Source organism: Pseudonaja textilis, chromosome 2 (genome assembly GCF_049901715.1).
Source record: "Pseudonaja textilis isolate UNSWEBS1 chromosome 2, rPseTex1.2, whole genome shotgun sequence".
NCBI lineage: Eukaryota > Metazoa > Chordata > Lepidosauria > Squamata > Elapidae > Pseudonaja > Pseudonaja textilis.
In genome coordinates this window covers 184,819,586-184,846,784 of record NC_141991.1, presented here as the reverse complement: position 1 = coordinate 184,846,784, position 27,199 = coordinate 184,819,586, and the positions used below count along the sequence as shown (strand labels likewise).

The 27,199-nt window shown below is 35.0% G+C and overlaps 1 protein-coding gene across 11 annotated transcripts; it reads right to left on the bottom strand.

Moving 5' to 3' along the window:
• Nucleotides 1-2,180: 2,180 nt before the first annotated feature.
• On the bottom strand, nucleotides 2,181-26,799 carry PSIP1 (PC4 and SRSF1 interacting protein 1). 11 transcript variants are annotated; one of them, XM_026718364.2, is made up of 17 exons: nucleotides 26,670-26,799; nucleotides 25,863-26,050; nucleotides 22,714-22,790; nucleotides 20,630-20,768; nucleotides 19,613-19,735; nucleotides 13,988-14,089; nucleotides 13,328-13,390; nucleotides 11,335-11,437; nucleotides 10,242-10,317; nucleotides 8,371-8,599; nucleotides 7,418-7,533; nucleotides 5,851-5,906; nucleotides 5,094-5,164; nucleotides 4,607-4,708; nucleotides 4,170-4,389; nucleotides 3,307-3,418; nucleotides 2,181-2,775 (listed from the first exon to the last, which is right to left on the bottom strand). In XM_026718364.2, the coding sequence occupies exons 2-17, from the start codon at nucleotides 25,932-25,934 to the stop codon at nucleotides 2,715-2,717; spliced, it is 1,722 nt and encodes a 573-aa protein (XP_026574149.2). In that variant the 5' UTR covers nucleotides 25,935-26,050; nucleotides 26,670-26,799; the 3' UTR covers nucleotides 2,181-2,714. The 11 variants fall into 11 exon arrangements, with proteins under 11 accessions (XP_026574149.2, XP_026574146.2, XP_087782723.1 ...); XM_026718361.2 differs by lacking the exon at nucleotides 26,670-26,799 and adding an exon at nucleotides 26,445-26,555; XM_087926597.1 differs by lacking the exon at nucleotides 26,670-26,799 and adding an exon at nucleotides 26,506-26,538.
• Between the last annotated feature and the right edge of the window lie 400 nt (nucleotides 26,800-27,199).

Here is a 27,199-nt window from a genome sequence, read left to right as displayed (position 1 = left end):
CCATTTTCAATTCATCCAGAAGTAGTGCCATTGTATAAATTTTTAAACAACCACCCGATTAATTTTAGTCATTCAAATGTAATAACCAAGAATCCAAAGATCTCCAAATAATCCAAATACACGCAAGCTGTTTCTTTTTGCTCTTTTTTTCACTTTCTCTTCCTGGGGTTACTGTTTAGTTAGTTTCAGTTAAAATGTATCTTTTAGAAGTCTTGAAGTTATACTGTAGATTCCTTTTAATTCCAGGCAGTCTCCTCCCTCTTCCAGATCCTGCCCTTATTTTTCTCTCCCTTCCTGCTTATGAAAAAAAAAATAGCGTTCAGAAATCTTTATTGTCCCTTTGACATTTTGTTTTATTTTCAGCTTAATTGCCTGTTGATGTCAAAGCGGATTTTTCCGATTTCTTATTTAAGTCTCTTAGTTGTTAGTATAGGGAAGGAGAGAGAAGAAAAAACAACAACAAACCTTTCCCTTTTCGCTTTCCTTTGCTGCTTCCGATTCTTCTTTGAGAGCAATGTTATTTTTTGTAAGTTTAAATTCCAGGGTACCTTGGTTGTTGCTTTTACAATTTAACCCGGTCAGCCAAAACTTTCACTTATCTTCCTCCTGCACATTCTTTTCCGGTCGAGTTCTTCTTTGTGGTGGCCATTTCTGACCATCACTTCAACCGCCTTGGGGAAAGGGAGTAATGGCCAGCTGAGGAGGAGAGATGCGGCTCTCCTCAACCCTGCTGGCAGTCTCCCCCCTCTTCACCACCTCTTCCGGGTGGCTTAGCCCCAAAACCAGCCGGCTCGGGGCGCTCCAGCGGCGAGCCCAGACCGAAACCGCGCACTATCGCAGATTTCTGTCTGTCACCGAAAAGACTTCAAACCAGAAGCTATATCTTTATCAATGATAAAATGACCTATTCCAAAAAAGCGCATTAAAAAAACCCTCAAGAGTACTACTACTTTTAATTTTTGTGGCATCTCTGAGTAACACTGACAAAGGCTTCCTTCTGGAAAGCCTCTGTGGGTCCAAAAGTTGTGGGGTTAGTCAAAAGTACATGGATTCTTAAAAGTGTCGTCAAGGTTTTCTAGTCTAATCAGGAGAGTTTCAGCATTTACAGCCTGAATGTGATTATGTTAAAGCTAACCACATTCCCATTTCCACATTTAAAATTCTGAAGTACTGTAGCATAAAAAAATGCTTTGTGAAATATATTACAATTATTTTAAATGTAATAGTGCCACCTGCTGTCCTTGTAGCAACATTAGAACAACTAGTTACAAGAAATGCAATAGAATGTTTGAAAGTTAGAAATAGAATGCAATTTTTGCCTCAAGAAATACAGATTTGTTTGTGTGATAATCAAGCTCAGTGCTTTAGTTCCCCAGGTCAACCTATGATCATGCTCACTTTTGCACTGTTTTCATGGGGCAGGCTGTGTTCTGCTGGCATAGATGTATACACACACACATCTGTGAATTCTCAATACAGTCTATATGCCATCCTTTGATTACATGTGCATCCCTCACAGACAAGAATAGAAGTCAAACACATTTTAGCCATCAATTACATAAACTATACTTAACTTGTTGAATACCTTTGTCAATTACAATACAAATACTTCAGTGTTGTTTTTTTTTACTTTGTGAAAATGAACACTGAAAGAGTACTTAAATCCTCACAGAGACATTGGGACTGAACTCTCCATATTTGCCATGAAGCAAAATATATGACTTTTAGTCACTATAATTTAGTCTTTTGCTACAACGTTCTAACCTTGTAAAGAGCAACAAGGATCAAAATGGAGTGGAACGTGAGAAATATTTGCCTAGTTTTGTTGACTCATTTGAGAAGTACTCTGTTTACTTCAGGTTGTACAGTTTTACCTTTCCTTAAACGTGACAATGAGACCCAATTTGTTAAAAAGTTTTAAGAGCAATATTTTAAACTAGTCATTGTGGGCATGTATCTTTGATATAGCAATAGTCGGTCACTAAGGTTAGAATCAACTGAGATATTGCCAGTTAAAATGTATAGTTTTTTCCTGCATAACTTTAATTAAAAAATCATTTTAAGACAATATGTTGTGACCAATGTGCATCAATGCCAACTGAGATACATAAGCATCTTTAGTACAGTATTAAGAATACAGAAAGCAGGAAGTCAAGGCATATTAAATTGGCACGATTACCTCAGAAGAACAAAACTAGCTTCTTTTTTAATAAACCAAATGAATATACTCATACATAACATCTCCAATGCTACAAAATTTGCTCAGCTTCTTACAAAACACAGTAAACCGACACTTTGGCAAACAACAGCTCTGAAAACTATACACAGAAAAACAGGGATAAAGTAGATTTATACAAGTAGAGCATTTTGGCAATTTAAAAGAAAAGTTACTTTTTTATCATTAATCAAAAGGTAAAACATACAGTAGTCAGTAAAATTACTATGGAACTAATCCTGAAACATATAAACACTTTTCAATCTCTAAAATAATATGCTCTTTTCATCTGAACTGTACTGATTGTTAATACTGAGCCAAACGCTATCAGGATGTTTAAATACTTTAAAACAATGTTAAAGGTAGACTCTCCATATCCCTCACAAATTGTACACATTAAAATATTATTCCTATAAAATTATTTAAAAGTTATAGCATTCTCCAGCTGCCAACCCTTAAGTCCTCTTTAATATGTACTTTACAAAAAAGTATGTTTCATTTATTCATTTTCAGTGGTGGGACCCTTTGTCTTTTCTTGTTCTCTTCCATCACCAGTCATCCTATAGAAGAAACACAGTATCAGTTATGGAAAACTTCACTTTTGAATAAGACAAAAAACTATTTTATATCTTTCTAAAAGATATAACTTGGCTTGTTTATAAAAGTGTGTTTGTTCTATAAAATATCTAAGTATAGTACATGCAGTATAAGAGCACTAAGTAAAAAATAAAACTATAATATTTCATTTCTGCTATTCAGAAGAAGCAAGCAAGAGGTTATATAAAACAGAAGAAAATATTAAGATTATAGTAGAATAAATACAATTATGACATCTGGATTTTGGATCTGCCTTGTGCCAAATAGCTACTAATTTTCAAAGAAAACTGGAAAAAGGATGGAATCAAGATTCAAAATGCACATTTCACTAGGGTATTGCACGGTTGGTTATTTTCCAAATCCAAAATACTATCACAATCAGCAGCCTTCTAAAAACACTTTCTTGTTCATGAGTTGATTATGCATACTTTATAACTTGAAGATTGCTAAAGTATTTTCATTCTTTTTTTTAGGATAGGAAACCTATTACTTACTTTTTTTTATTGCCAGAATCTAGCTTCTCTTTTTTTTCATCTGTGGTGTCCCCGTTTTGTTGTGACTGGTTTGTATCTTGACCTTCAGAAGCACCATTCATTACCTTTGTACCTTTAACGTTTTTAAAAAAATCTTTATCAGCATGTTAAATTATACAAAAAAAACCAGTTCATTATACATCTATGCAAATCGAATTATTTTGAGCCGTGATTTATCATTGTTTCACTGTGAACGAAAGGAGGGAATAATTTTTTATTCAATTTTAGGTACATATTGTTTTTATTCAATTTCAGGTACATTTTATAAAGAATCTCTAAATCCTATAAAGGTAGATGGAAGGTTAACACATTTAACCTAGTAGAAAAGCTTGGGACATTGTGTTGATTGATGTACAGGAGAAATGAGAATAAAACTGCCGTTTTCTAGTTTGGGTGATATTGAGCACAAAGTTGGACCCAATTTAATTATGTCCCAACTTGTTATTTATTGTATTATTTATAGTAATATATTCTAAGAAGCTTGCTATTCTCCTACAGGGTGTTCTTGACTTAGGACCTTTTATTTAACAAAAGTATGAATAAAAAAAAATGACTTGCAACCCACCCAAAATGAAATTTGCATAGCCCAAAAACAACAATATCATACATCTATGTGTATGTGTGTGTATACATTTCAATATTAAATTTGTTTTTAATATTTAAAAACTTTACTACTTCTCCAAAATTTAATGTGATAAGAGTGTTTACATTCTGATCTTCTGCATCAACGTATTTTTATACTTAATTCATAGATCTCAAACTGACATATAAGAGAGTCACAGATGGGACAATAAACATAGACATTTTTAGTGAATTGCACAGACCTGTTTGTTCTTTGTCTTTTTCAGATTTCTTGTTTGATCCTTTCTTCCACTGCTCTTTGGTTTTGTTTGCTTCTTCATGCTGTTTTTGTTCAGCTAATGACTTATTTAGTACTTGTGAAAGAACAGAATCGCCCTCCCCAACAAGAAACATAGTCTTGAATTTGTTATACAGCATAGTGGATTTTTCCATTATAATCTGGCTAACCTTAAACTTTCGTATCTGAAAAGATATTGGGGGGGGGGTGGGGGAAGCATACATTTATAAATGAGAGTACAATATGTAGCTGTTCAATGCCATATTTTGTGAAAACAGTTCGTAATGGATAAACCAATGGACCACTCATAGTACTAAATTCTAGTTTTAATCATGAAAAATTTAAGATTATAATGAAAATTAATAAAAAGATTTATTATTTTTAATTAGCTACTGATCTTACTTTTTTGAGTGTGGAAATCATTTCTGCATGCTTCTGAGCTTGTTGCATTGTTACTTGAAGTGATGCAAGTTCATCCAAAGCCTCAATGCATCTGTTCACATCCTATTAAAACAAGATCCAAAGGTTTCATTTCTTAGGGGGGAAAACTCACTACTGCTACATACCAATTCGTCAAGACATAATTAAATATATGCATGAGTTTAATCTAATTTTACAGGAGAAATAATTAAATGCTTTCATTATTCACTGAAGTTTTATAATATAACTCTATTTTACTGCTATTTTAGTATCTGTATAGTGCCTCAAGTTTATGAGAATTGTAGTAGTAATAGATTGCATAAATGCTGTAAGCAAGCTGCTCTAAAGTGGATCAAAAATCATCATATGAAAAAGGTGAAATGAATTATGTACCAACTTTGCTTTGTGACAAAATTTGCAGCTTTGGGTTTTTTTTAAAGACTCATTACAAAATGGAGTCAATACATACAAGATGGTCAATCTGGAGTGAATTCTTTATTTCGGCATGTATCCTTTGGAGCCGAGAATCCATTGATGTCTCTAAATGTTAAAAAAAAGAAAAAGGTTATTAAGGAATAAGTATTTTGAACATTTTAAAGTAAATGGTAAAATATATATCAAAAGGGATGAACCAATTTGAATTATACTCAAAATAATTTTGCAAAAAGTTTTACGCATATGTCTGAAACATAGGGAATGCTATTTGCTCTTTTACAGGGAAAATAAAACTGTTTTTAACAAAATCAATTGTTCAAAGCAACATTACTTATGTTCTCTACATATAGAAGAATAAATAGATAACCAAGCTATATGAGAGTATAATAATAAAGATCCTGCAATGTTATTTTATAGCTCACTTTTTGGGGGGTATCTAATGCAGAATATGTATCATCCTCTTCTTGCAGTATTTTCCTACAGCAAGAACTTGGGAAGTAGGTTGAGTTGAGAAGCGTTAACTACCTGAAGGTGGATGGTCCCTAGCAATTTCATAGTTCAATCTACAAAGCACAGCAAATACTATGCAATATACAAACAGGAGCAGCAAATCTTGACCACTATTGCAGCTTTCATGATATAAAGCAATTGTTTCTTCCTGTTCAGGCAGAAAGAAATGATGAAAAAGTAGCAAATTGCCTCTATATTATTTCATTCAGAAGGTTAGCACATTAGCACATTACCAAGAAAAAAACACTTTAAGAATTGGAAAACAAACTTTGACTACTGACCTCGTTTTTTCTCTGTCTTCTTAATTTCTGGTTTCTTGCATTCTTCTCTATTCTGCCTATCCAAAATATTCAATTTAAATTAGATTACAGATTCAAGAATGAGTCCAATGCCAAGCTAATCATTACGGAGTAAATAATTAACTTGAATAATGACCCATTTGTTTCAGAAAGAATGTAAGACACAACATTCACCAAATTGGGAGGTTATATATGATTTTGTATAAAATCTGAAGTATTACACTGTTGTAAATGGCTATTGTATTTTTGCCCTTCTATGTCCAACCCAGCTCAGTTATTGTAGGTAAAAATAGGAAAGCGAACATCACCGATATCGCTTTCATCCCCTAAATGAAAAGGCACTTTACAAATCTAATAAAAAGTTCTTTCTCTAGTGAATTTACTATCTCAGTAAATGTTTCTAACAATGTTCTGATTCAGGATGAGATAATCAATGTAGTATAATAACTGATTTCATAAAGTATATCAGAACTGCAGGATATGAAGCCCTTGGTTGCAAACAGCCTTTGTGTTATATCCAGAAATCTCCCAAAATTGCTAATTTGCAATTTTTATGTGACAGAAGGGAGAATTATTAAATATTGAAAAGTATATCAAATAACTTTTTAAAATTGTAATTAAATAAAAATGTAACAATATTAAATCTTAAAAGTAGGACTTTGCTTCCTGACAATAATTTAGGTTTCCCATCTCTCTTATCACAGAATTATACATTTTTGTCAGCAGAGTCCCAGTTTTGAACTGGAAATGGATATGAAACAAAAACATTTTGTAAGACCAATCTGAAAAAGCTCATGAACAAGAATTCACTAATAGGGATGATTTTTCTATTTTTAAAAAATTAAATATCTAGGCAGATTGCAAAAATCATGTTCAATCCTTTCTATAGTTTGGTATGGATATTTTGAAAATAGATTAATGCTGAAAAATAATTCTTTTTGAGATTTTGCATGGCCCTATGATAAAATAAAAGGGCTTCTTTCATGTTCCTATTGTTTCCTATTATGGAATACCAAGAGGAAATGAAGAACCTTTTACTTCAAAACAAAATGTTAAAACATGTTGGATGCTGTTACAATTCTCTAGTAACTAGTCTCATTCAGCTTTCTGGTTTAATTGCAGTGTTTTTTAAACAGTTTCATAAGGAAAAATTGAGATTTGCCCACTGGTGTTTTATGTAAATAATTAGAGAAAGTCAATGAACTGTTCTTCATTTTCTTCTGATATGGCAGAATGGTTAAGATGGAGCTAGGGAGAATCCTGCGCAAAGCCATCCTCAACTGGGAAACTATGGGTTAATCTTTCTCTTTCAGCCCAATATATCTCATAGAATGGTGGCCAGATTCTAGAGAAGAGTGTGCTGTATTATATTGTCTTGAAAAAGGCAGATAAAGAAAAAGTTATAAAACGAACTAATAAAACATTGAATTATATAGTACACATGATTCTTACTGAATTACTGAACAACTCCTGTAGCTTTGGAATGTGAAAAGGTCAACAATCATATAACTATTCAATGCCTATAAATCTAAATGCCTGCTATACTCACGATTCTCCTTCCGTTTGTTCTTCCTGTTTACGTTTCCTTTCTGCTACTTCACGTTCATGCTGGCCTTTTAGAATGTTTCTTCTATGAGACCCTTGAACATTTCTTCCTTTCTTCTTCTTTTTCATTTTAATTTAGACAGGAATGAAAGACTTTAGTTGTTAAAACAACTGTCTATTCTAATTTTACATCAGGTGAATGATGCAGAGTAAAAAATTATATCATTTTAAAGAAAACTGACATGTAATCCACATTCCAATGCATTGCTTCTCCACTGCATTTAAAAATTTAATAATCCCTATGAAATATTAATTTTTTTTAATAATCCCTATGAAATTTAATAATCCCTATGAAATATTGTTTTACCAAGGTATTTGAAACTGAATTACATTTTCAACACAATGAAAAGAAACAACTGAACCACAAGTGCAGGGATATTTCATGGTAAATGAAATGAAAGATAAGGTAGGTGAAAGATAAGGTATAGCTGATATTGGAATGAGAAGCATCCTAAGAAAAGGCAACATCAAATATAAATGTGATAATAATTATATCAATATTTATATTTGAATTCAACATGAAGTCAAACACACCTATTAACATGGGATGCAAATACCTCAAAAAGTATCATCTTACTGTAGTAGATGACTAGGCTGAGCCTGGGGACAGGCTCAAGTGCAACATCAGACTGGAATCCCACCCGAAAGAGACCTAAGTCCAGCCACCCCTTGAGGTCCATTGACTCTTAACTGCCGCCAATTTGCCTTCACAGTTAGTAGATCAGATTCTTATATAGACTGCACAGAATAAATACTCAGTGCTTTTGAATTCTAGCTTGGCTCCTGGTTGCTTGTGCCCTACATTACTTAATAAACAAATAACTCAAGAAGCATTGCTGTGCAATATATGAAGGAAATTTCTCCGTATCTGAAGTGAAAGAAATAAAATTCATATACTTTATTCCCTTCTTGCTCTTCTCCATCGTCTTCTGTATCAGAGCCAGATGCTGATCCCACTTTAGTAGTATTTTTCCTTTTCATGTCAGTGTCTTTTTTATTTTCCTTTTTATCTGAGTCTTTTCTAATTTTGTCTTCCTCTTTTTGACTTTCGTCATCTCTTCTCTGCTGTTTTTTGGGTGGCTTCTCTTCAACACTCTTTCTCTTACCCCTATCTTCCTCATGAATACTAAAATATTTCAAAACAAAATAAATATTAGCTTTATTTTCAAATTTAAAAATTACATTAAAAATAAAAAAAAATTACCTTTATTTCCGTGTTTGTTTAAAAAAAAGTATTATCTCTTGATATGAAAACATTTACTTAAAAGAAAGTTGGTACCAAACATTGATAGTGAAATCTTTGGCAGTTCAATAAACAAACAACTGAATGAAGAATCCAAAGTGCTTGAAGTAATGTTCTTCAAAATTTCAAAATGATATATGCTGCCTACACTTTAAGTCAGGGGTGTCAAACTCATGGCCCATGGGCTGGATGCATCACACGCTGGCCACGCCCACCCCCATTTTAGTGAAGGGGAAAAAAGTCATGATATGTCACACGATGACAACGTAACGCTGTGAGTTTGACACCCTTGCTTTAGGTATTCTAGGTTATCTAGTTTAAAGAAAACTATTGTACTTGTTTAAGAGAACAAGTCTGTTTATCTGTAGAATTTAAAGAAATTCTCTTTGCGATTGCACTTATGACTCTGGGCCATCTGGAATGAGTTTTCAAATTATCTACTCTAAGGGTCTATTTAAGAAAGATGAGACCCCCTGAAATCTGCCATTCACAAAGTAGAAGGAACAAATACTTATCAGAAAAAAAAATCACCCAAGTTTTATAAGGGGAACATATATTTTAATAGGAAAACATAATCATTGTTACTGATACAATAATCTTTTAATCTAAGTCCTGCAATGCACCTTCAAACCATTAACTCACCATTTATTTATCATCTATAACAAGTTTGAAGCCCACCTGGACTAATAATGACAAGTGATGGGTCCAGAACCTCAGTAACCTTATAAGGTTTGACTCATTTTTGACTCATTTCTTTCAGGACTAGTATAGTGGCATTTTAGGAAATGTATGCTTCAGATTTTTCTGTCATAAAATAACATCTTTATTCTTGTTTCACTGTTCTATTTTGGATTTTATTTTACATAGTAATTTAAGAATTTTTGCATTATTTTTAAGTTGGCCATTTTATTATGACATAGAGAGTGCTCTTTAAAAAAAAGTACAAAGGCTAACAATTCTAATATGGAATTGCTAAACCAAAATGAACTTGCAAAATATACTGGATGTAACTGAACTTAGTTAGGAGTCTGGTTGCTATATTAAATGAGATGGGAATTCCTCAAAAGCAAGTCCATGCAAGTATGGCAAAACTCTAATCAATAAATAAGTACATAGATCAACCCAGGAGACTGTGACACATTGGCTTTAGATTTTTCAAGGATCTATGAAACAGATCTGTAATACCAGCATTTGGAACCAGTCAATTACAAAAGCACTGGTTCGAATTCCTAAGTCAACAAAACCTGTCCAGAATGCTTTCATGCTACTAAAAGTTATTGAGAAGTCTAAAAGAATGCTAAAAGTCGCAATATGTATGAAAATTTCATGGGATTAATTCTCTACATGTGAGAAGGAAATAATGGATAACAATGAATTATACATCTCTTGTAACAATATGCATTTCAGTCTCATTAAAGCAGTTAAATCTAGATCCAATGCATAGAATTCTATATAATATTTACTATTAAATGTGGTACATTCCTATCGCTACAGAACAAACAACAACATTTAAAAATAAGCTTACCTGTCACCCTCTGGAGGACAGTGTGGTTTTATCAATTTGGGTCTCCCTCTTGGTTTTGGAACTTTTATTTCAGTAGCTAGTACATTTAAAAATGATTAGCTACATTAACTTTCAATATCAATATTTCTACAAAGATGAAATTTAACCACTAATAAGTTAATAAAGTTTTCTGCATTAGTGTGTATTTCATAAACTTAATTTTATTTAAAATGCAATTTCTTCATTAGAATAATTCCTATTAGAGGACAATTTTTCAAAATGTTATTTAAACCAAGATATTTATAAAACAAAGCAAACTAATAATAACTTAAGGGTAGACCAAACTGTTGTTACTCTTCTTGTATCACAAAAACATGACTATGAATAAACATGAGTACACGGACTTCATACTAGATATGAAAATAAATGTTGGCTCTTCATGGAAGCTTTGCAAACATTGCAGGTACATAAGGTGCTTTACTGAGACAAGAAGTCATATAAACAAAATATTTGACTCCTACAAAGTCAAGTTATATGTGTATTTTCTTCAAGTTTTAAATTCTAGGCTTTTTCCTCCCATCTATCTGAATCAACACATTTTCTGCTACTTGTTTCCTGTTCCTGAGAGATCTCAGCTCAATATTTATGAAATAAACAGACCACGGATTCTCACCCACACAGCTTTAGGACTTACAGGAATCTAGTGGAATAAAAATACTGTAGAGCTTTATGAACTAAGGCAGGCATATCAAACCTGCAGCTCACAGGCTGCACACGGCCTTGGATAGCTAGCAATGCAGCCCCACAAAACCCCTCTCCAGATAAGAGAAGTTTATTATTTATATACATTATATATATTTTATATGTGTTCCAAGACAATTCATGTTCATTCAATGCAGTTCATTTAATTCAATTTAATTTTAAAAATCCAATATGAAAAAGTCTTGTTTGATTTTTTTTCAATCACAAATATTATTTGCTTTGTAAATACCTTCACAAATGCTTATTTTCAAGCAATACTACGGAACAGAGAATAATGCCTGGAAGAATGCATGTATCAAATTTCTGGTGCTTTCCTTCCCTTTTAAGAATGCTTTATGTGCTATTAACTCACCAGCTGGCCTTCCTCTTTTAGGGCTAACTTTTGGAGCTGCAATTGTTGCTGTTGCTCCTGTCACCATCGCTGCGGCTTCTTCCATTTCTGCTTGTTTTTCAGCCTGTATTAAAACAATTTATTTACATAAACTTGACCAAACTATACTACTGGTTCCAAATGGAAAATTACTTAAAAACTAATTACAGTTTTATGATTTCTTTTCGAACTTTGGAAAGTCTAACTGGAAAGTGTAACAAAATTGGGTATATTTTCAGACTTTTTTAAAAAAATAATATTGTGGGGGGGGGGTGGGGGTTGTTGGTTTTTTTATATATTTTTTTTAAAGTTTACATCCAAGGGCAGGGGCATTTATGAGCAAAACAGATTAGGAAAGATCACAATAGGGGAGCAGGCAGATTGGTAAAAATGTCATGACAGATTGTTTAGCTAATTCCTTCAAGATTCCAGACCCTAATGAAATACATTCCGAAATTCTAAAGAAATGGTAGAAGAACTGTCAGATATATTTAAAGCGTTCTTGAGAACTAAGGAAATGCCAGAGGACTGAGAAGAGCGAATAGCAATAGACTTATATACAGCTTCACAGTGCTTTTCAGCCCCCTCTAAGAAGTTTACAGAGTCAGCATATTGCCCCCAACAATCAGGGTTCTCTTATTACCGACCTTGAAAAGATGGAAGGCTGAGTGAACCTTGAGCCTGGTAAGATTTGAACTGCCAAATTGCAGGCAGTCAGCAGTAGCCTGCTGTATTGCATTTTAACCACTGCATCACCAAGGCCCCCTTTCTTTCTTTTTTTTTAAAAACAATATATTGCCGCCTACCCATTCACAGCAACTCAAGGCGGCTTACAGGAAATAAAAACACAATGTAACATTAATAAAAATAATAAAAAGTAAAAATAACAAAATAACAAGCCACCCTCATATCAGCCATTTAATGGGCTCCATCCTGCTCTGGGTTCCCAGGCCCGTTGGTAGAATCACATCTTCAGGACCTTCCAAAAGAGTGTCAGAGTGGGGGCCAGCGTAATTTCTGGAGGGATGTTCCAGAGGAAGGGAGCCACCATGGAGAAGACCCTTCTTCTGGGTCCCTTCAGATGTATCTCCTTGGGGATGGGACCCACAATATTCCTTGCCTCCTTGCTGTAAGTGGGTCAGATGGATGTGACCGGCAAGAGACGGTCCCTCAGATAACCTGGTCTCAAGCCATGAAGGGCTTTAAAGGTGACAACCAGCACCTTGGATTGCACCTGGAAGCAAATCAGCAACCAATGCAGCTCCCGCAGGAGAGGAAGCAAGGAACATGTGCACACCAAGGTCTGCATAAAACCATGCGAGCCACTGCATTTTGCACCAACTGGATGCTTTTTAAGTGCAGTCCTTTTCTTTAAGAAATGAAAACACAATCCCAATAATCCTTAGGAAGATGTTGGAACAAGTCATAAAATAAACCGCTCGGAAACACACTGAAGACAATGTTATAATTTTCAAAAATCTTTTGACACAGTTCATTGGTTTAAATGAGGTGGCAGCCAAGGAGCAGAAATGCAGAAAATTCTACTCACTAGGAGACCACCAGTGGTCACTCATAGGTTTTTTTTTTAATAGAAACAGAATGGAAGGCTTCCAGTGCCTATTAATAATATGGGGTAGAGACTAATTCCCAATTTTTCTCTTTTACTTCTCTAATCTGTTCATATATTTTGAAGGAGATGAAAACTAAAGAGAAAAAAAGGTTGACTTTCTCCTTATTAGCAGAAGTCTTTGCTATTTTAAAGTCATTTTTGGGAACTGAATGACTTATTTTTCAGACAAACTAATATCTCCTGCTCCTTGTGGAAAAATATATGTACTGGATCTGACAAGAGCAATTTTATAAATGCCAGAGTCTAACAAAATATTCTAAAACGGTATTCTTTATTGAAGCTATATTTTGTTTGAAATAAATTGACATTGTAATATATGTGTATAAAATATGTATAAAGTATTACCTTTCTTTTTCTCCCCCTTCTAGCAACTTTAGGGACTGACATATCACTTGTTTTACTCATATCCTAAAGATAAGAACATTATTAAAATCATTCTGAATTACTGAACTTTTAAATTAATAGTCAAACCACCATTTTAATTTAAAGCAAAAACTACAATGAAGTACTTGAAGGTATTTAAGCAAGTTTGACGTGAATTTTCAGAAGCACTTTGTAGGAGGGGTGGGATGCTACTGTTTCTGCCTGGTTCTAAAGAACCGGTGGCTCTGAAGAACAGCAGACAACGAACTGGTTCTGTGTCTGCTGCTGTTTGGCCCACCCGCCTGCCCAGGCTCTTACCTGTCCTTTATTTCCTGCTTTTTCAACCTCAGCTGCTTTGTCTGGCACAGCAAAACGTAGTCACCAAATCAGTAGTAACACCGGTTGAATCCCACCCTTGCTTTGTAGGTCACATTGTTCTAATTATCACTTTTAACTCTAAAATAACTTTTAACTAAGCCTCAATGTATCATTTTCCAATCAAATCTATCAATCAATATGTAATATCATTTGGTGATTTTCTTTGAGAAATAGCAGAGCTGAAAGTATGTGAATGTGTGAATACCGTGTGAATTAGGCTGTAATAAAAAGGCAGAATAATTCAAATTCTTTATGTCAACATACTTCACTGCTAGGTTTTTCTGGAGAATCATCATCTTTTAAAGTTTCCAGCTCTTTTTCTTCAATTTCAGCTTCAGAAGTTTCATTGTCTGGTTTAACAGATTCCTGAGAGCAAAACATCAGAATAATTTTTTATGTACATGGTCAAAATAGCGCTTTTTCTTATATTCTATCAATCCATTTTAATTTTCTAAAGGGATAAACATGACCAAATATATGAGCACATATTTTTCATGTTTTAAAAACCTGTTTTTATATTTACTTGGAGCAGGTAAAAATATTTTTTCTTGAATATCCTCATTTGAGCTCATTTGTTCTGCATAGGCTGTTGTTGCAATCAGAGAATTTATCATATATGTTCAACATATGATGGAACTTAAAAAAATTATACATAATATCTAATTAATGTTTAAAGATATTGAAGCCGGACCTCTCATTCTGGTACTTATTAGGCAATAGATTAATTGAAGCCAACAAGCCCTATTTTGTCTCATATTATCAAGTGGCTTGTAAAAGCTGCTGAGTGTTATCATCTATTAAACCCAATAATGCCTACAGCCAGAATTATTTCTTCCTTGAGTATGATTGTCCTTGTCTGAAAACAAAATTAAGACTTTTTTTATTCTTCAAACCAATTATGCACATCCTGAAATTTACTTAACTATTATTTTGATATTTAAATTAATTATATAATAATCATTTAACAATTAACCTGTTGTACAAATATTTAACAATAGGTTGGCTAAATTCACAAACTGAACCACTATGTGGCTTGTTTAGTTTTAGTTTGGCACGTTATATGACTTGCTAAATTGTAGCCAGTTGCATTTTATTCCACTAAATCAATTTATACACAGGCTGCCTGCAACTTGTTCAATAAATTATAGCTAAACTATGGCCTAGGGCAAAATTCAAAGACTTTTTTTTCCTGTATGAAATTAAAATAAACTTTACTAATCCCCAAATCCATAGTCAGATGATATGTTTACTAATAATAACCAAATACAATAAATATATACAAAAGACTGCAACCATGTTTTTAAGATTTAAAGTTTCAAGAGCTGGAAACATAAAATTTTACCAGCATTGCTATCCTCAAAACTACATTTTGATTTTTAAGTTACTTATTTAGAGTAAGACAAAGTTGATGCTTCTCTTGGAGACCGATTATAGAATCTTTCCCTCAATGAACCACTAGGAAGAACAGCATCAAAGATACATTATCATCAAGTTTTTTGGCATTTGCTACCTCTTTTCATTCTTACATTGCTTATATTTTGGTTAATCATGCTTATTACATACAAAGCATAATTTTATACAATATGTATTTCTCATCAGAACAAAGATAGCCTATTTGCTTTCCCCATATAGTAATGTTAGATGGGTTTTGGGGGGGAAACTACAGATTGCTCATAGTACTTTGAAAAAGGAGTGGAAAAGAAAACAAAGACTTTCTTGCAAGATACTGACCTGGTTTGTGCATAAATTAAATCACTATTTTGAACAAACTACAGTGAGTTTGCATAAGCTAGTGTAAAATGAAACAAGCAATATAACAGTATGAGTTTTCAGCCTCTACTTTTGGTTTTAACTATTGGTGTTTGTAAACAACAGGATATAATTTATCATATTGTATCAATGCAGTCACAAATTCAAACTGCAACATTCAGCCCTAACTTTCCCATAGCTACAGCACTGATCATACAAGGTTACGTTACAGTAAATGCTGGAGACAAATTGAAGTGAACCTCCTGCTACTGCCTCAGCAGGTGCAGAGTTTTTAAAAGCTTCACAGATTAAAAAGCTATGGAAAAAAAGTGACAACAAATCTTGTAATTACAGTATGCACATAGTCCCACATTTTCAAAACAATCCTGTAACAATATCCCACTCAGAAAACAGGCATTATATTTTATTTTTCTTTCTAGCACAATTTACAACTATCAGTTTTTCTTCCTTCCTTGCTTGGGGTTTCTCTTTTTTATCCAGCTCCGAATAAATGATTGAAGTCTTTTGAATAATCATGCCAACACTTCAGGCAAACACAGAAAACTGGCCTACGTTTTGAAAAAAAAATTCAATAGATTCATGCAATTGCCAAAGGAAAAAATTGTTGTTTGTCAGCTGCGGTTAAATTTCAACTGATTGTAATAAAAAGAGATAAACTGAAAAGAGGATAAAGAAAGGGTTAATCCTGTTTAAAGATACACATCTATATATTTTTGCCAAATAAACAAACTAATATATTCAATGAAGCAGTGTTTAAGTGACACATCACATAATCTGAAATTAATACCTCACTTTCATAACTCTAAGGATTCTTACGACACAGTGAACATAAATGGTATACGCCAGGTACTTTTGTACAAGAAAATGATATAAAATGTTCTTACTGGATTATGGTTCAGTGAGCTGTTTAAACTCCCCAAATATATGTTACACATGCATAAAAAAATAAAAGTTAAGAAATCCAAACCCTCACTCAGAAGCTGCTATTAGTCCCTATCAGCTGGCCTGTTCTTTTATTAACCTTTTATCTTTCGCATCTTTTTTGAAGTTCAATTACTAGAACACTACAAAACATTGCGCCTATAGTTATGCTGTACATTTATATTACCATATTAACATTTTCATTTTCCTACAATGATTTCTAGTATGGAATTTGTCTTTAGCCCCTTCTCTTCATTTTACAGGTGTGCATAGGGTAATTATTTTCACTCAATTATTAACCAAGATCTTTTTCCTGAGAAGTTACTGGGAGATAGGTGTGACAAGGGACATAAAACTGATGAGATTTGATCATCAGATCCTTACAAAGGTGTGATCAATGGTTAATAATCAAAGATTATTTTAATTGTAATAAAAGCTTCATCTCTTCAATATCTATGTTTGCATTTTGTTGCTAAAAAGGGCTTCTACTATTTAAAGCCTGTAGGCAAAATTTCAGATCACAGGGCTGATACAGGCACTTCCCTGTAAGGAATATTAAGAGGATTCAAACCAAGTGTTTATGTAATCCACAGTAACCAAAACTACTTCTTTTTAAAAGCAACAATATATGTTCAGTCTCATCTCAATGTGAATGAAGATAAGGCTAATTTAAGGAAAAGCAAATAGTCCCTCATCTCTTCACTAGACATTGATTTTATTTTTTAAAAGTAAATTAAGCTATTCACAAATGAAGTTTTATCTTAGTACTGTTGTTCTGTATCCCAACTACTTTTCATTTTTCCCTTTAGTTAACTATAGACCAAGATTTTGACATTTATTTGAAAGTAAATCTTACTGAATTCAATTAAAGTTAATTATTTGGTAAGACTGAAACTCTGATTTTTCTTCTTTGATTGCTTTCTGACTTCTATTCTATTGCTATCCCACTTCGAGGGGCACTTGTGAAGTTCCCCCAGGTCTAGATTGAATCAAACTATAAAACTCCATATAGAGTAATGATTCATAAACTCAGGTGGTGGAAGGATTGGCTATCTACCATAGTACTTCTGTAGACGTGGAAAGGTGAGTAGTAGGAGAAAAGAAGAAAAAATTGTAGTAAAACACACTTTTATCAATTCTTCACAAATCCCTGCTAACAAGCTCCTGGTGCTCCCAAATTGTTGTGAAGATCCTTCAATTTCTATAAGAAATACATTTTAGGGTTTATTTCCTTTTGATGTGCATATGATTACTTCTTGTCTTCTTTTTGTTGCCTCGGGTTCTATTATAAATTCCTCCCTTTACTGAATAGACTTAGCTATAGGCTGTAAACCTATTAAGCAATAAAATGAGCCATTCACTTCTTCACTTAACCTTTTACCTAGTATTTTCAGTATCCAGCTGCACTTGTATATATAACCATCTTGCATTAAAAATGTTCTTTTTATTAAACTTAAAACACCTTCATTGTGTACTTATTTGATTTGTTCCTTGGTAACTACAATTGGGTCTTGTCTTTCCTCCTTTGTTTAAGACGGATTTTCTATGTATTTGCAATTATCAAGACCTGGAAGGAGTTTCTATTTCACCTGTTCTAGAAGTCTGGTGGAGGAAATTGTATCCCAGTCTGGAACAGGAGGTAGCATAATCTATTGAATTCCTCTCATTAGGAAACTTCTAAGTTTTAGGCAGCCTTACCTAGAACAGATAATAGACTTGGCAGGGAACATAAGGGACTAGTTTGATTTATAACTTTTCACATCTTCCCTGGCCAAGCCTCTGAAAAATTGTATCTTTTGTAGTAGGAAAACAAGAGGGAAGAATTGGAAAAGTTGTAGGTCTTGCCTTTCATTTGCCCTTTAGAAAAGTTGTTACGAAACATCTATATACTTCATCCATTCAAGTAACAACTGAAATGTTCAAGCCACATTTCTATTTGATAGTAGCAACTAAGAAAACCATGGTGTCAATGAAATTCTGGAGTATTACTGCTTCATGCCTTCAGACTGTTTCTCATCCATGATATTTATTGGCTAGCTAGTAACCTATGACTTCATACCTATGTCATTCTCTTTGGGTATTTTAGACTTTGATGCTATTTTTGTTTAGTCTAAATCAGGGGTGTCCAGCCTTGGCAACTTTAAGACTTGTGGACTTCAACTCCCAGAATTCCTCAGCCAGATTCAGTCTAAAAGAATCTGTGACATACATTGCCATATGAAAGCTGGAATTAATTGTAAGTGCACCCTCCATATATCAATATTTTGTAATTGATTCTATTTTAATATCTCTTTGGAGTAAGAGCAAATTCCTTTTATAAAAGCAGCATTATATTTCTGTTGTTGTTTCACTTTTACAGTGTTATGGTGTTTTAATATATTATCCATTGTATGTATGTATGTATGTATGTATGTATGTAGAGCCCTTTTAAAATCAAATTTCTTTTTCCTTATGAATATTTCTTTCTCTACTTTGGGGCAACCATTTGGTTGTTCTATTTTATATAATCGAAATTAATCCTGAGTGGTTCTGCAAGTTATCAAGTTTCACCAGTGAAAGTGAAGATTATAGCGATTCTGATAGCTTTTCACATATGTGCAAGGAAGGATTTAAGAAGACAGCTAATTTTTCCACGAAAAAAATCACTGTGCATATTCATGGAAGCAATTTTTCAAAAATGCCACTGCTTGCATGTGCACAGGCACGTGCGCACACACACATGTTCTGGAAAATGTCAGATATTGTAAGAGCTTTACTATTGGTTGCACCATATCATAAAACATTATAAATCGAGAGGCAAACCTGAAAGCAGTAGAGCTGTACAAGGCTTCAAATTAAAATTGAATGCTTCAGAATGTGTAAGTATACAAAACAGCACCTGTCTGTAACTCATTAAAGTCACCATGTCTCTTTTTTAAACTATGGAGTTATTGCAGGAAGGTGTTGGCTGCAGCCACAAGACTGTGTCTATGGAGATTCTCAGTCATCCAGGTCATGGTTGTCTCAAAGGTGCTTTTTTTTCCCCCAAGAGGCAATTGGACTTTCTGAAGAAGTTTCTTGGGTGAGAAGCGAACATCTTCAAAGAAAAAACAGGAAGTCCAGTTGCCTCTTGAAAAAGTACCTTTGGGACAACCATGACCTGGATGATTGAGTATCTCCATAGACATTCAGCTCCTTAAAACTGTTAAAATCACTTACTTTAATAAGAGGTGTTAATTTTCTTCTCTTGGGACCCATTTTTTGTTCATTTTCTTCTGTAGTGTCTATGCTTTCTTCTTGATCTGTTTCTTTAACAACTGTAGTGTTAACTGATGGCTGAGACTGAAAAAATGCCAACATGTAAGTAACTGAGTAATAGATACAGGAAAAAAGTGCAACAATATTTTCCATTCTAGTCAATTAAAGAATTTCCATATAAACATTTTATATTGCCTACCATCTACCTGATTTCAGCACAAAATATACAGAAACATACAATTCTAGTTAATTTCAATTTGCTGCTGCCCATGATGTCAATGTGCACTTGTCATTTCATCGTATACTAGGTTGAGGTTTCCCATGTTCATACTTTTAAATATTTATTTAATGACTGCTGTATTATGGAAATTACTGGCATGCCAATGATATGGCATACATTATACTGTTAATGATAGAACACATGGAATCAAGCTTCCTCATCACTCTTCCTATGTGCTACTTTGGTTTCTAAACAATTTCCACAGTGTAGATTGTTTCTAGAATCAATCCTGAAAATGAGAGATATACATATAATATTTATATCTCTCAATTATTTTGCCAAGTAATAGAGAAAAGAGGGCTTTCATTCTAAAACCTTCAGAAAAACCGCAAAGGGCAGGACATTCATTCTCTCAAGAATAAGCAGAAACTTCCAAAACCTGGGAACAAATATCTATGTGTGAGATGTCAATCATTACGAATACCATATAGTTGCTTGAAGTCCTTTCTAACAATTGCTTTCTATTGTTACTTGGTAAACTGTAATAATGGATATTACAGGAAAACTGGCTCTTGATGGGTAGCTCTTGTATCTACTCTGGTAAGCTTGCTCTATTCAAGTACAATGAGAATGTTTTGAGATTTACTTTTTTCTATAATCTAGCCAGTAATCCGGATTGTAGCATGTATAAATATATTCTGAAAAAAAATCACGAGATTACAAATTATTAATAGAAATCAAAATATAAGATAACTTACCGGCTGACTGGAAAATTTAACTTTGGGATTGTTCTCAATTTCCCACAATCCTTCATTAAAGCCCTTCCTTTTATTTAACTTGCCATATTTGTCTTTATTTTCAGCATAGGGAAATATATCTTTTGGTCCCAAAAATGCACTACAAAGAAGATAAGGGGGGGCGGGGAGAATCTGCATAAGATATTTACTCTTTACAAAAACCGTTTGCAATATTTTTAAACACTAGGATTTTTATGCCATTTTGGACAGGAATAAGTACTCTTGATAAATATAGCATACTATGTGACTTCTTACTAAATAATGAGCCATACAGTATTTACTCCTACGCAATGTAAAACTGGAAAGGAACAAGCAAGACACTAAAAATACCAATTAATCCAATAACATTTTGCTAGCTCAGCAACATTGTTGCAGTGACAACCAAAAAGAAAGAACTGTATAATGTAAAATAACTATGCTATAAAACCTTTTGGCACTACTTTATTAGCCTCAGTGACTACAATTACCTTTGGTTCTATAGGTTTCAACATTGCTGCTACATACGAATTATGTCTCAAAAGAGAAAAACTGCAACAAAAACTTCACCTTTTCTCTCATTATCTGCAGGCAGTCAGTAGCTCTCATATTTCTGTTTTCAATCCTGACATTTATTGTATTTATTTTTACAATTGTTTATAGCGTGCCCTCATCAGAAGATTCTGAGTAAGTCACAACATATTAAAATATTAAAAAGCAATAATAGAAAAATCTTTCCAAACACCCACATCCCTCATGGGTATCAATGAGAGCCAAATCTTCCGTAAATAAAAGTGTTTGTAGTATCTTCTAAATAAGATTACAAACTTCTGGTAGAAAAGTTTCAAAGTCTAGAAGCTACTTGAGAAGGCCTACTGTGACATTCATGGCCCCTGAAAGATGTTTACACCAGGTAGGCAGATTCATTTGTGGCAAGTTATTATTCCTAGGGCAACCTTGTCCAGGCCCAGGGAATCCTCAAATTAAACCTACCATAGGGACTAGAATCTTGCTTACTGAGCAAAGTAGTTATTAGGCAAGTGACTGCTTTATTCAATGACCACAATCCAGGCACTTTTACTTAACAGTAACATTGAATGAATACATTCTACAGAATGGGCTGTATCTATTTGAAAGTATATTAACAAAACATATCCCGATTGCTTCATTTAGAATGATTCTCATAAAGTCTACTAAAGTTTCTCTTCGTTTTTTATGCATATTAAGTTAACCCTTCTTCTTCCTCTTAACTCTATTTGGTCTTGCATTTCTGCCTTTCTGATAAAGAAGTATCCAGATAACCATCTGTTCTAGTAGAATGCAGGCAATGTACTGTTTCATTACAATATTTAGTTCTACAGGTAGTTCTCTTGGGCAATTATGCAAATTTGTCATAAATTTGAGGCAAATATGTGACTGAATCCAAGTTTATAGTGGTTAAAGTGAATCATGATGTTGTAAGTCTGAATCTATTCTTCTGAATGTGTGGAAACTGGCAAAAAAGTCACAAATTGAGCTCATGTGACTGTGGCATGCTGCAACCAGTTGTAAATATGAGCTAGTTATCAAGTGCCTGAAATGTGGTCATGTGATCACAGGCATGAGGAGATGCCATATTTTATGATACCCAGAAGTGTTGGTAAGTTGAGGACTATCTCTAGTACTTATGGTAGACATAAATGGGTGCTGATGCTAAAGTTATATCTGTCTAATTCTAAGCACTTCGAGGCATGGTAGAAAACAGGAATAAAATCATCAACTTATAAATAAAACTAAGAGAAAGCCAACATGTAAGCAAAGAATGACCAAATTTTCTTGTTAGATAAATATTAACAGAAGAAATACATTCTTGCATTTTAAAACTGTACTGTCTATATATCATCAAACTAAGAATTGTAATAATCTGATATTGTAATTAGGGATGTTATCTGCCTATTTATTATATTTCAGTTTTAGAAATGATTTTTTAGAAAAAAAAGCTTGGTGGCAACATTTTCAGACATTATTAAAAATAAATAATAAAATATTAGGGATTATTTGTCTAATATAACTTTTTCCCCAAGACTTACGTTTCATGAGTGCCAAAAAAGAATATAGGCATTTTATTTGTTGGTGGTTTGACCGCTCCATCAGGAACTTCATCAACCTACAGCAACAAACAACAACTAAATAAAAAGATACATCTAAACCAAACATTTATAGGTAACAAAGAATGAAAACAAAAACAATGTGCTAAATGCAACCATAACATTTCTGTGCTCTTCATGAAAACTATAGCTTGCTTCCATCCAAGACTGAAAGATGTGATTCCTCTAAGGTTTACTTTAATAAGATAGTTCCTTTTAATAGTGGCGTGCTTGGGGCAATGAATGAATGGTACACAGTATCACTTAATAGAGATTAATCTAAGGTATAGGTGTGGCAAAAGCTTAAGTAACAGCAACATCTGAACATGGGAAGTATAGATTTGTATATGTGTGCATTCATTCTGTCACCTGTACACAACAGCATCCTATTTGTGTCTATGCTAATATTTATTTATGACTTAGGCTCTCCATCTTGCTCAGTCACTGGATAGTGAGATGGGTGGCATATAAATTTAATAAATAAATCTAGGTCAAGACACATTAAAAACTAGTTGCTTTATGGTTTGCTTGATTTGGGCTTAGTTTAATCTGTGTACCCAAGCTTACTGTCCTTCAGAAGAAGTCTACTGGCAATTGACAATACAGGAAAGCTGATTTATTTTAATGAAGTCTCCCTCAAGTCAAGCTCAACTCCTAGTTCCTGTTTGAAAATATACATGTTATTTATGTTTATTTTTCTTTGTACAACAATGCATACTGGCTTGCTACTGTCACTTTTGTGGATTTTAAAAATTTTTTTCCTTGTAATCTTCCACTCAATGGTATGCAAATCCAACCCTGCTTAGCTTTTTGAGATCAACCAGGGTTGAAGAGATACTATTTACTTTGACTTTTATTTTCAATAGTGCACTACTGTAAGGGACCATTCAGTGTCAAGATCATAGAAGGCTATATAGTATAGTTGCCTATTATGTCAACAAAGAAAGTTTAAAGGGAATGTCTAATATACAAATGTCCAATTAGATTTTATTCAGAATGGTTATTCTATTTATTTAAACATGAAAAAGAACAACTGCTTACTATATTGTCAACTATCATAGCAAACTGAGATCACTGTTTTTTCTATACGTTCAAGCTTCACTGAATTTGATGCTCATTAGAGCCATTTAATTCTCCATTTATATTTTATTCTATCTAGATATATACATCATTAATCAACAAGTTAACCACACATCAGATATGAGCTACTGAATGCTCATGGCACGATACAGGTGTGAATCTTTGAGTGTTAAAACTTTTTGGTTGCTTGTATTTTAAGTCATGTAATTGCTAGGGATGTGGTACACTTTGCATCAGAAACCTAATGGGTGCTTTGAAGTGGATATAGGCATGCATACCATAACTGTCAGTGTCTCCTTAAATAAGATGCATCTTGTAGAATTGCCTGGTAGCTGACAGAAACACAAATATGATAAATAAATAAGGAAGGGCCCACAAGATATTTTGGAACAGGCATTGGAACAGTCAGTGCCTTAAGCCAAATTATTCTTGGGATCAAGCAACTGTATAATCCCTGGATAACATAGCTTCATTTGGTGAATGGAGGAATGCTATCTTCAAACAACATTTTGGTTTCTGATTAAAAATGCAGTACATCTATGGTAGCAACCTTCTGGAATACAGTCATATAAAAAAGGAAAACAATACGAACACAAACTTCTCCTCTGTCCCCATTTACTAATGTAATAGCTCCTTAACATATTGAATAAACAGGTTATAACCAAGTTGTGATCATTTATATTTGTTGGATGTAAACTGTTCAGAAAGTATAGTTTGGCATTAAAATGAAGAAAGAGAAGCTAATAAATTTTACCAACTGCTGTTACTTCATGTTGTTAATCAATAGTTTGAATGATATAATCAAAGGTTAGGTGAAATCCAGAAACTATAGGTTCTAATCTCAAAGGGCAGATTTAGTTCCACTGGAATACAAGGCTGTTTGCTTTCTACTATATTTGCTAATCTGGAAGAAAAACCACAACAGGATACAATAAAGTTCAGCTGCAAAATTATGAAGAATTGGCTGTGAACTAATTTTCTACATTCTTAAGAGCTGGACCTGTGATTTGTTGAAATCTTGTGGTTACATTTAACAGTAGATATATAACTTTACTACACATTTTGGAGCATCTATGCAATTTCTGCACTGAATTCAGCAGCACTAGTAAATCCTCAGATTTTTCAAAGCTAACTGTGATAAAATTATACATTTAAGAGTCCTTTAAAACAAGACTACCATTCTGAGTAATTTTTAAAAGCCTTCTCTACAAGCAGGTTTACAAGTTATAACTCATCCAATTCGGACAAAGTCAAGGTTTCATCCCTAGTGCTGAAATTGTAGTCACACAACATGATAACCCATCAATATAATGAAACATCCCAGTCTGCACATCCTTTTGAGCAATAAAACTCAATCAGTTGAAGGTGTTGGAACTGAATCCGAAAGTTGCTCGCCACTTTTAGGGTACTGAATCGCCTCTATGCACTCGAAGAAGTATATCAGAATAACAAGAATTGGAAGGGACCTTGTAGGTCATCTAGTCCAACCCTTGCCCCCACAAGCAGGAGCCCCTACACCATTTCTGAGTCTTGAAAGCTTCCAGTAAGGGACACACAACTTCTGAAGGCAAGTTGTTCCATTGATTGATTGTTCTCACTGTCAGAAAATTTTCTCCTCATTTCTAGGTTGAATCTCTCCTTGTTCAGTTTCCATCCCTTATTCCTTATCCGGTGCTTTGGAAAATAGGTTGTAGATCACCTCCCACCCAATCCAAACAAGAAGGCTAAAAAACCAGCACGTGGAGAGGGGGGGGTTGTATCTGTAATGCCATTTCCACCAAACAAACACGCCTCCTCCTCCGCCTTGGGCTGCTAAGGCCAAGGCGTTGCATTAAGTTCAAGGACCTGCCAGAGACCCCTCGGAGCAAAGGGTCGGCCGGCCAGGTCTTAGAAGCCTCCGGAGCCAGGGAAATCCTCCGGATTGAGCCTTTCTCCCACCCCCACCCCGCCTTAACCTGGAAAACGGCGGGAGCCGAAAGGAAAGGCAGGGACGGAGCCGAAAGGGGGCTTACCCGGGCTGGCCAATGGGGATAGCCTTTCATTTTGGCGAAGATCAAGTCTCCCGGTTTGAAATCGCGGCTCATGCTGCTCCTTCTCGCTGCTGCGCCGAGGGGGAGGAGAGGCGAGTTCAAGGCTGCGGAGGGAACCGAGCGGGGCTGCTGTCGCTGCAGGCGAGCGCCGTCCTCAAAAACATATGCCGCTGTTCCGCGGGCGGAGCGAGGCAAGGAGAAGGAAAAGCTGAGGGGAGCGCACGGCTGTTATAAGCCCACCGGTTCCCCTCACCCGTTTCCCCAAGACGGGGCAGAAACCGCCCAACCCGCCCTTCTCCCGGAGGCGGCGGCCGCGTTTCCCGCCAGCCCCAAGCCTTCATCGTCCCCGTTTTGGCGGGAAAAGTCCCCCATCAGGAGAAAGAAAGAAAGAAAGAAAGAAAGAAAAAAAAAGGGCAGCCACCCTCATTCTCCCTGCCGCCGCCGGAGCTTCAACCGTCCCCGAACCCCGCTTACCTGACCCGCGCGCACGCGCGCCAAACCCCTTTCCCCTCCCCACAACACACCCGCTACTCCTACCCCGCCGCGACTATCCCGTTGCTCTACCTTCCCCCTCCCCCCCGCAATAGCCAAACAGCGGCCGCCGCGAGCTCGAGGGCGCGCGCACCCGCCGCTCCTCCTTCTCGCGCCAGCTGCTTCGGAGGCTTGCTCAGGCTCGGCGCGCACCAAAAGATTGCCTATAAAACGGGGGGGGGGAGAGTGAGGGGGGGTGAAAACCAGGTGGGGAGAAGCTGCGGGTAAATTTTTTTCGCCCGTCTTTAGTTGACTTACTGGGCAGGGGATGAGCGGTGTATTGAAGTCGAAAGAGAGAGAAAGAGAGAGAGAGTGGAAAGAAAGGTCCAAAAGCCTCATTGGATCGGGATCCTCCTTCTTCGAGCACAATGGTTCGCTCCGCCTTCTCCTCCTGTTGGAGCCTTCTTGCAAAGGCCGTAAGGCAAACGAAGGAGGGTGTTCGTTATCAGCGCGGGGGCGGGGTGTGCAACTTTGAATGGGCCTAATAGTATCGCCAAAGGGTCAGCCTTAACATATTATATATGCTGAGCCAAGATTTGTTGGTGTGGGGATATTTGACCCTGCTGGGACAAAAACAGAAACAGGTCCTATTTATTGGGTTTCCTATAATGCTCTGTGGATAGAACATAAAAGGTTTGCATTCAGTCGGATGCAGAGTGTTTTCTTCGGAAGTAAATCAGGCTGGCTTTGATAGAATTTGCTCCACATGAAGGTTTGCCAGTACAATATGAGTAAGTTTGTAGTAGGATTCCTGCTCTAGTTTTTTTTTTTAATTTACCATTCTCTCC

Coding starts and splice junctions, on each gene's coding strand:
- PSIP1 (XM_026718364.2), bottom strand. CDS start 25,934: ATGAGCCGCGATTTCAAACCGGGAGACTTGATCTTCGCCAAAATGAAA. Junction 10,318..11,334: donor TAAAAGAGGAAGGCCAGCTG/GTGAGTTAATAG, acceptor TAAATGTACTAG/CTACTGAAATAAAAGTTCCA. Junction 7,534..8,370: donor AAGAGCAAGAAGGGAATAAA/GTATATGAATTT, acceptor AAAATGAAAAAG/AAGAAGAAAGGAAGAAATGT.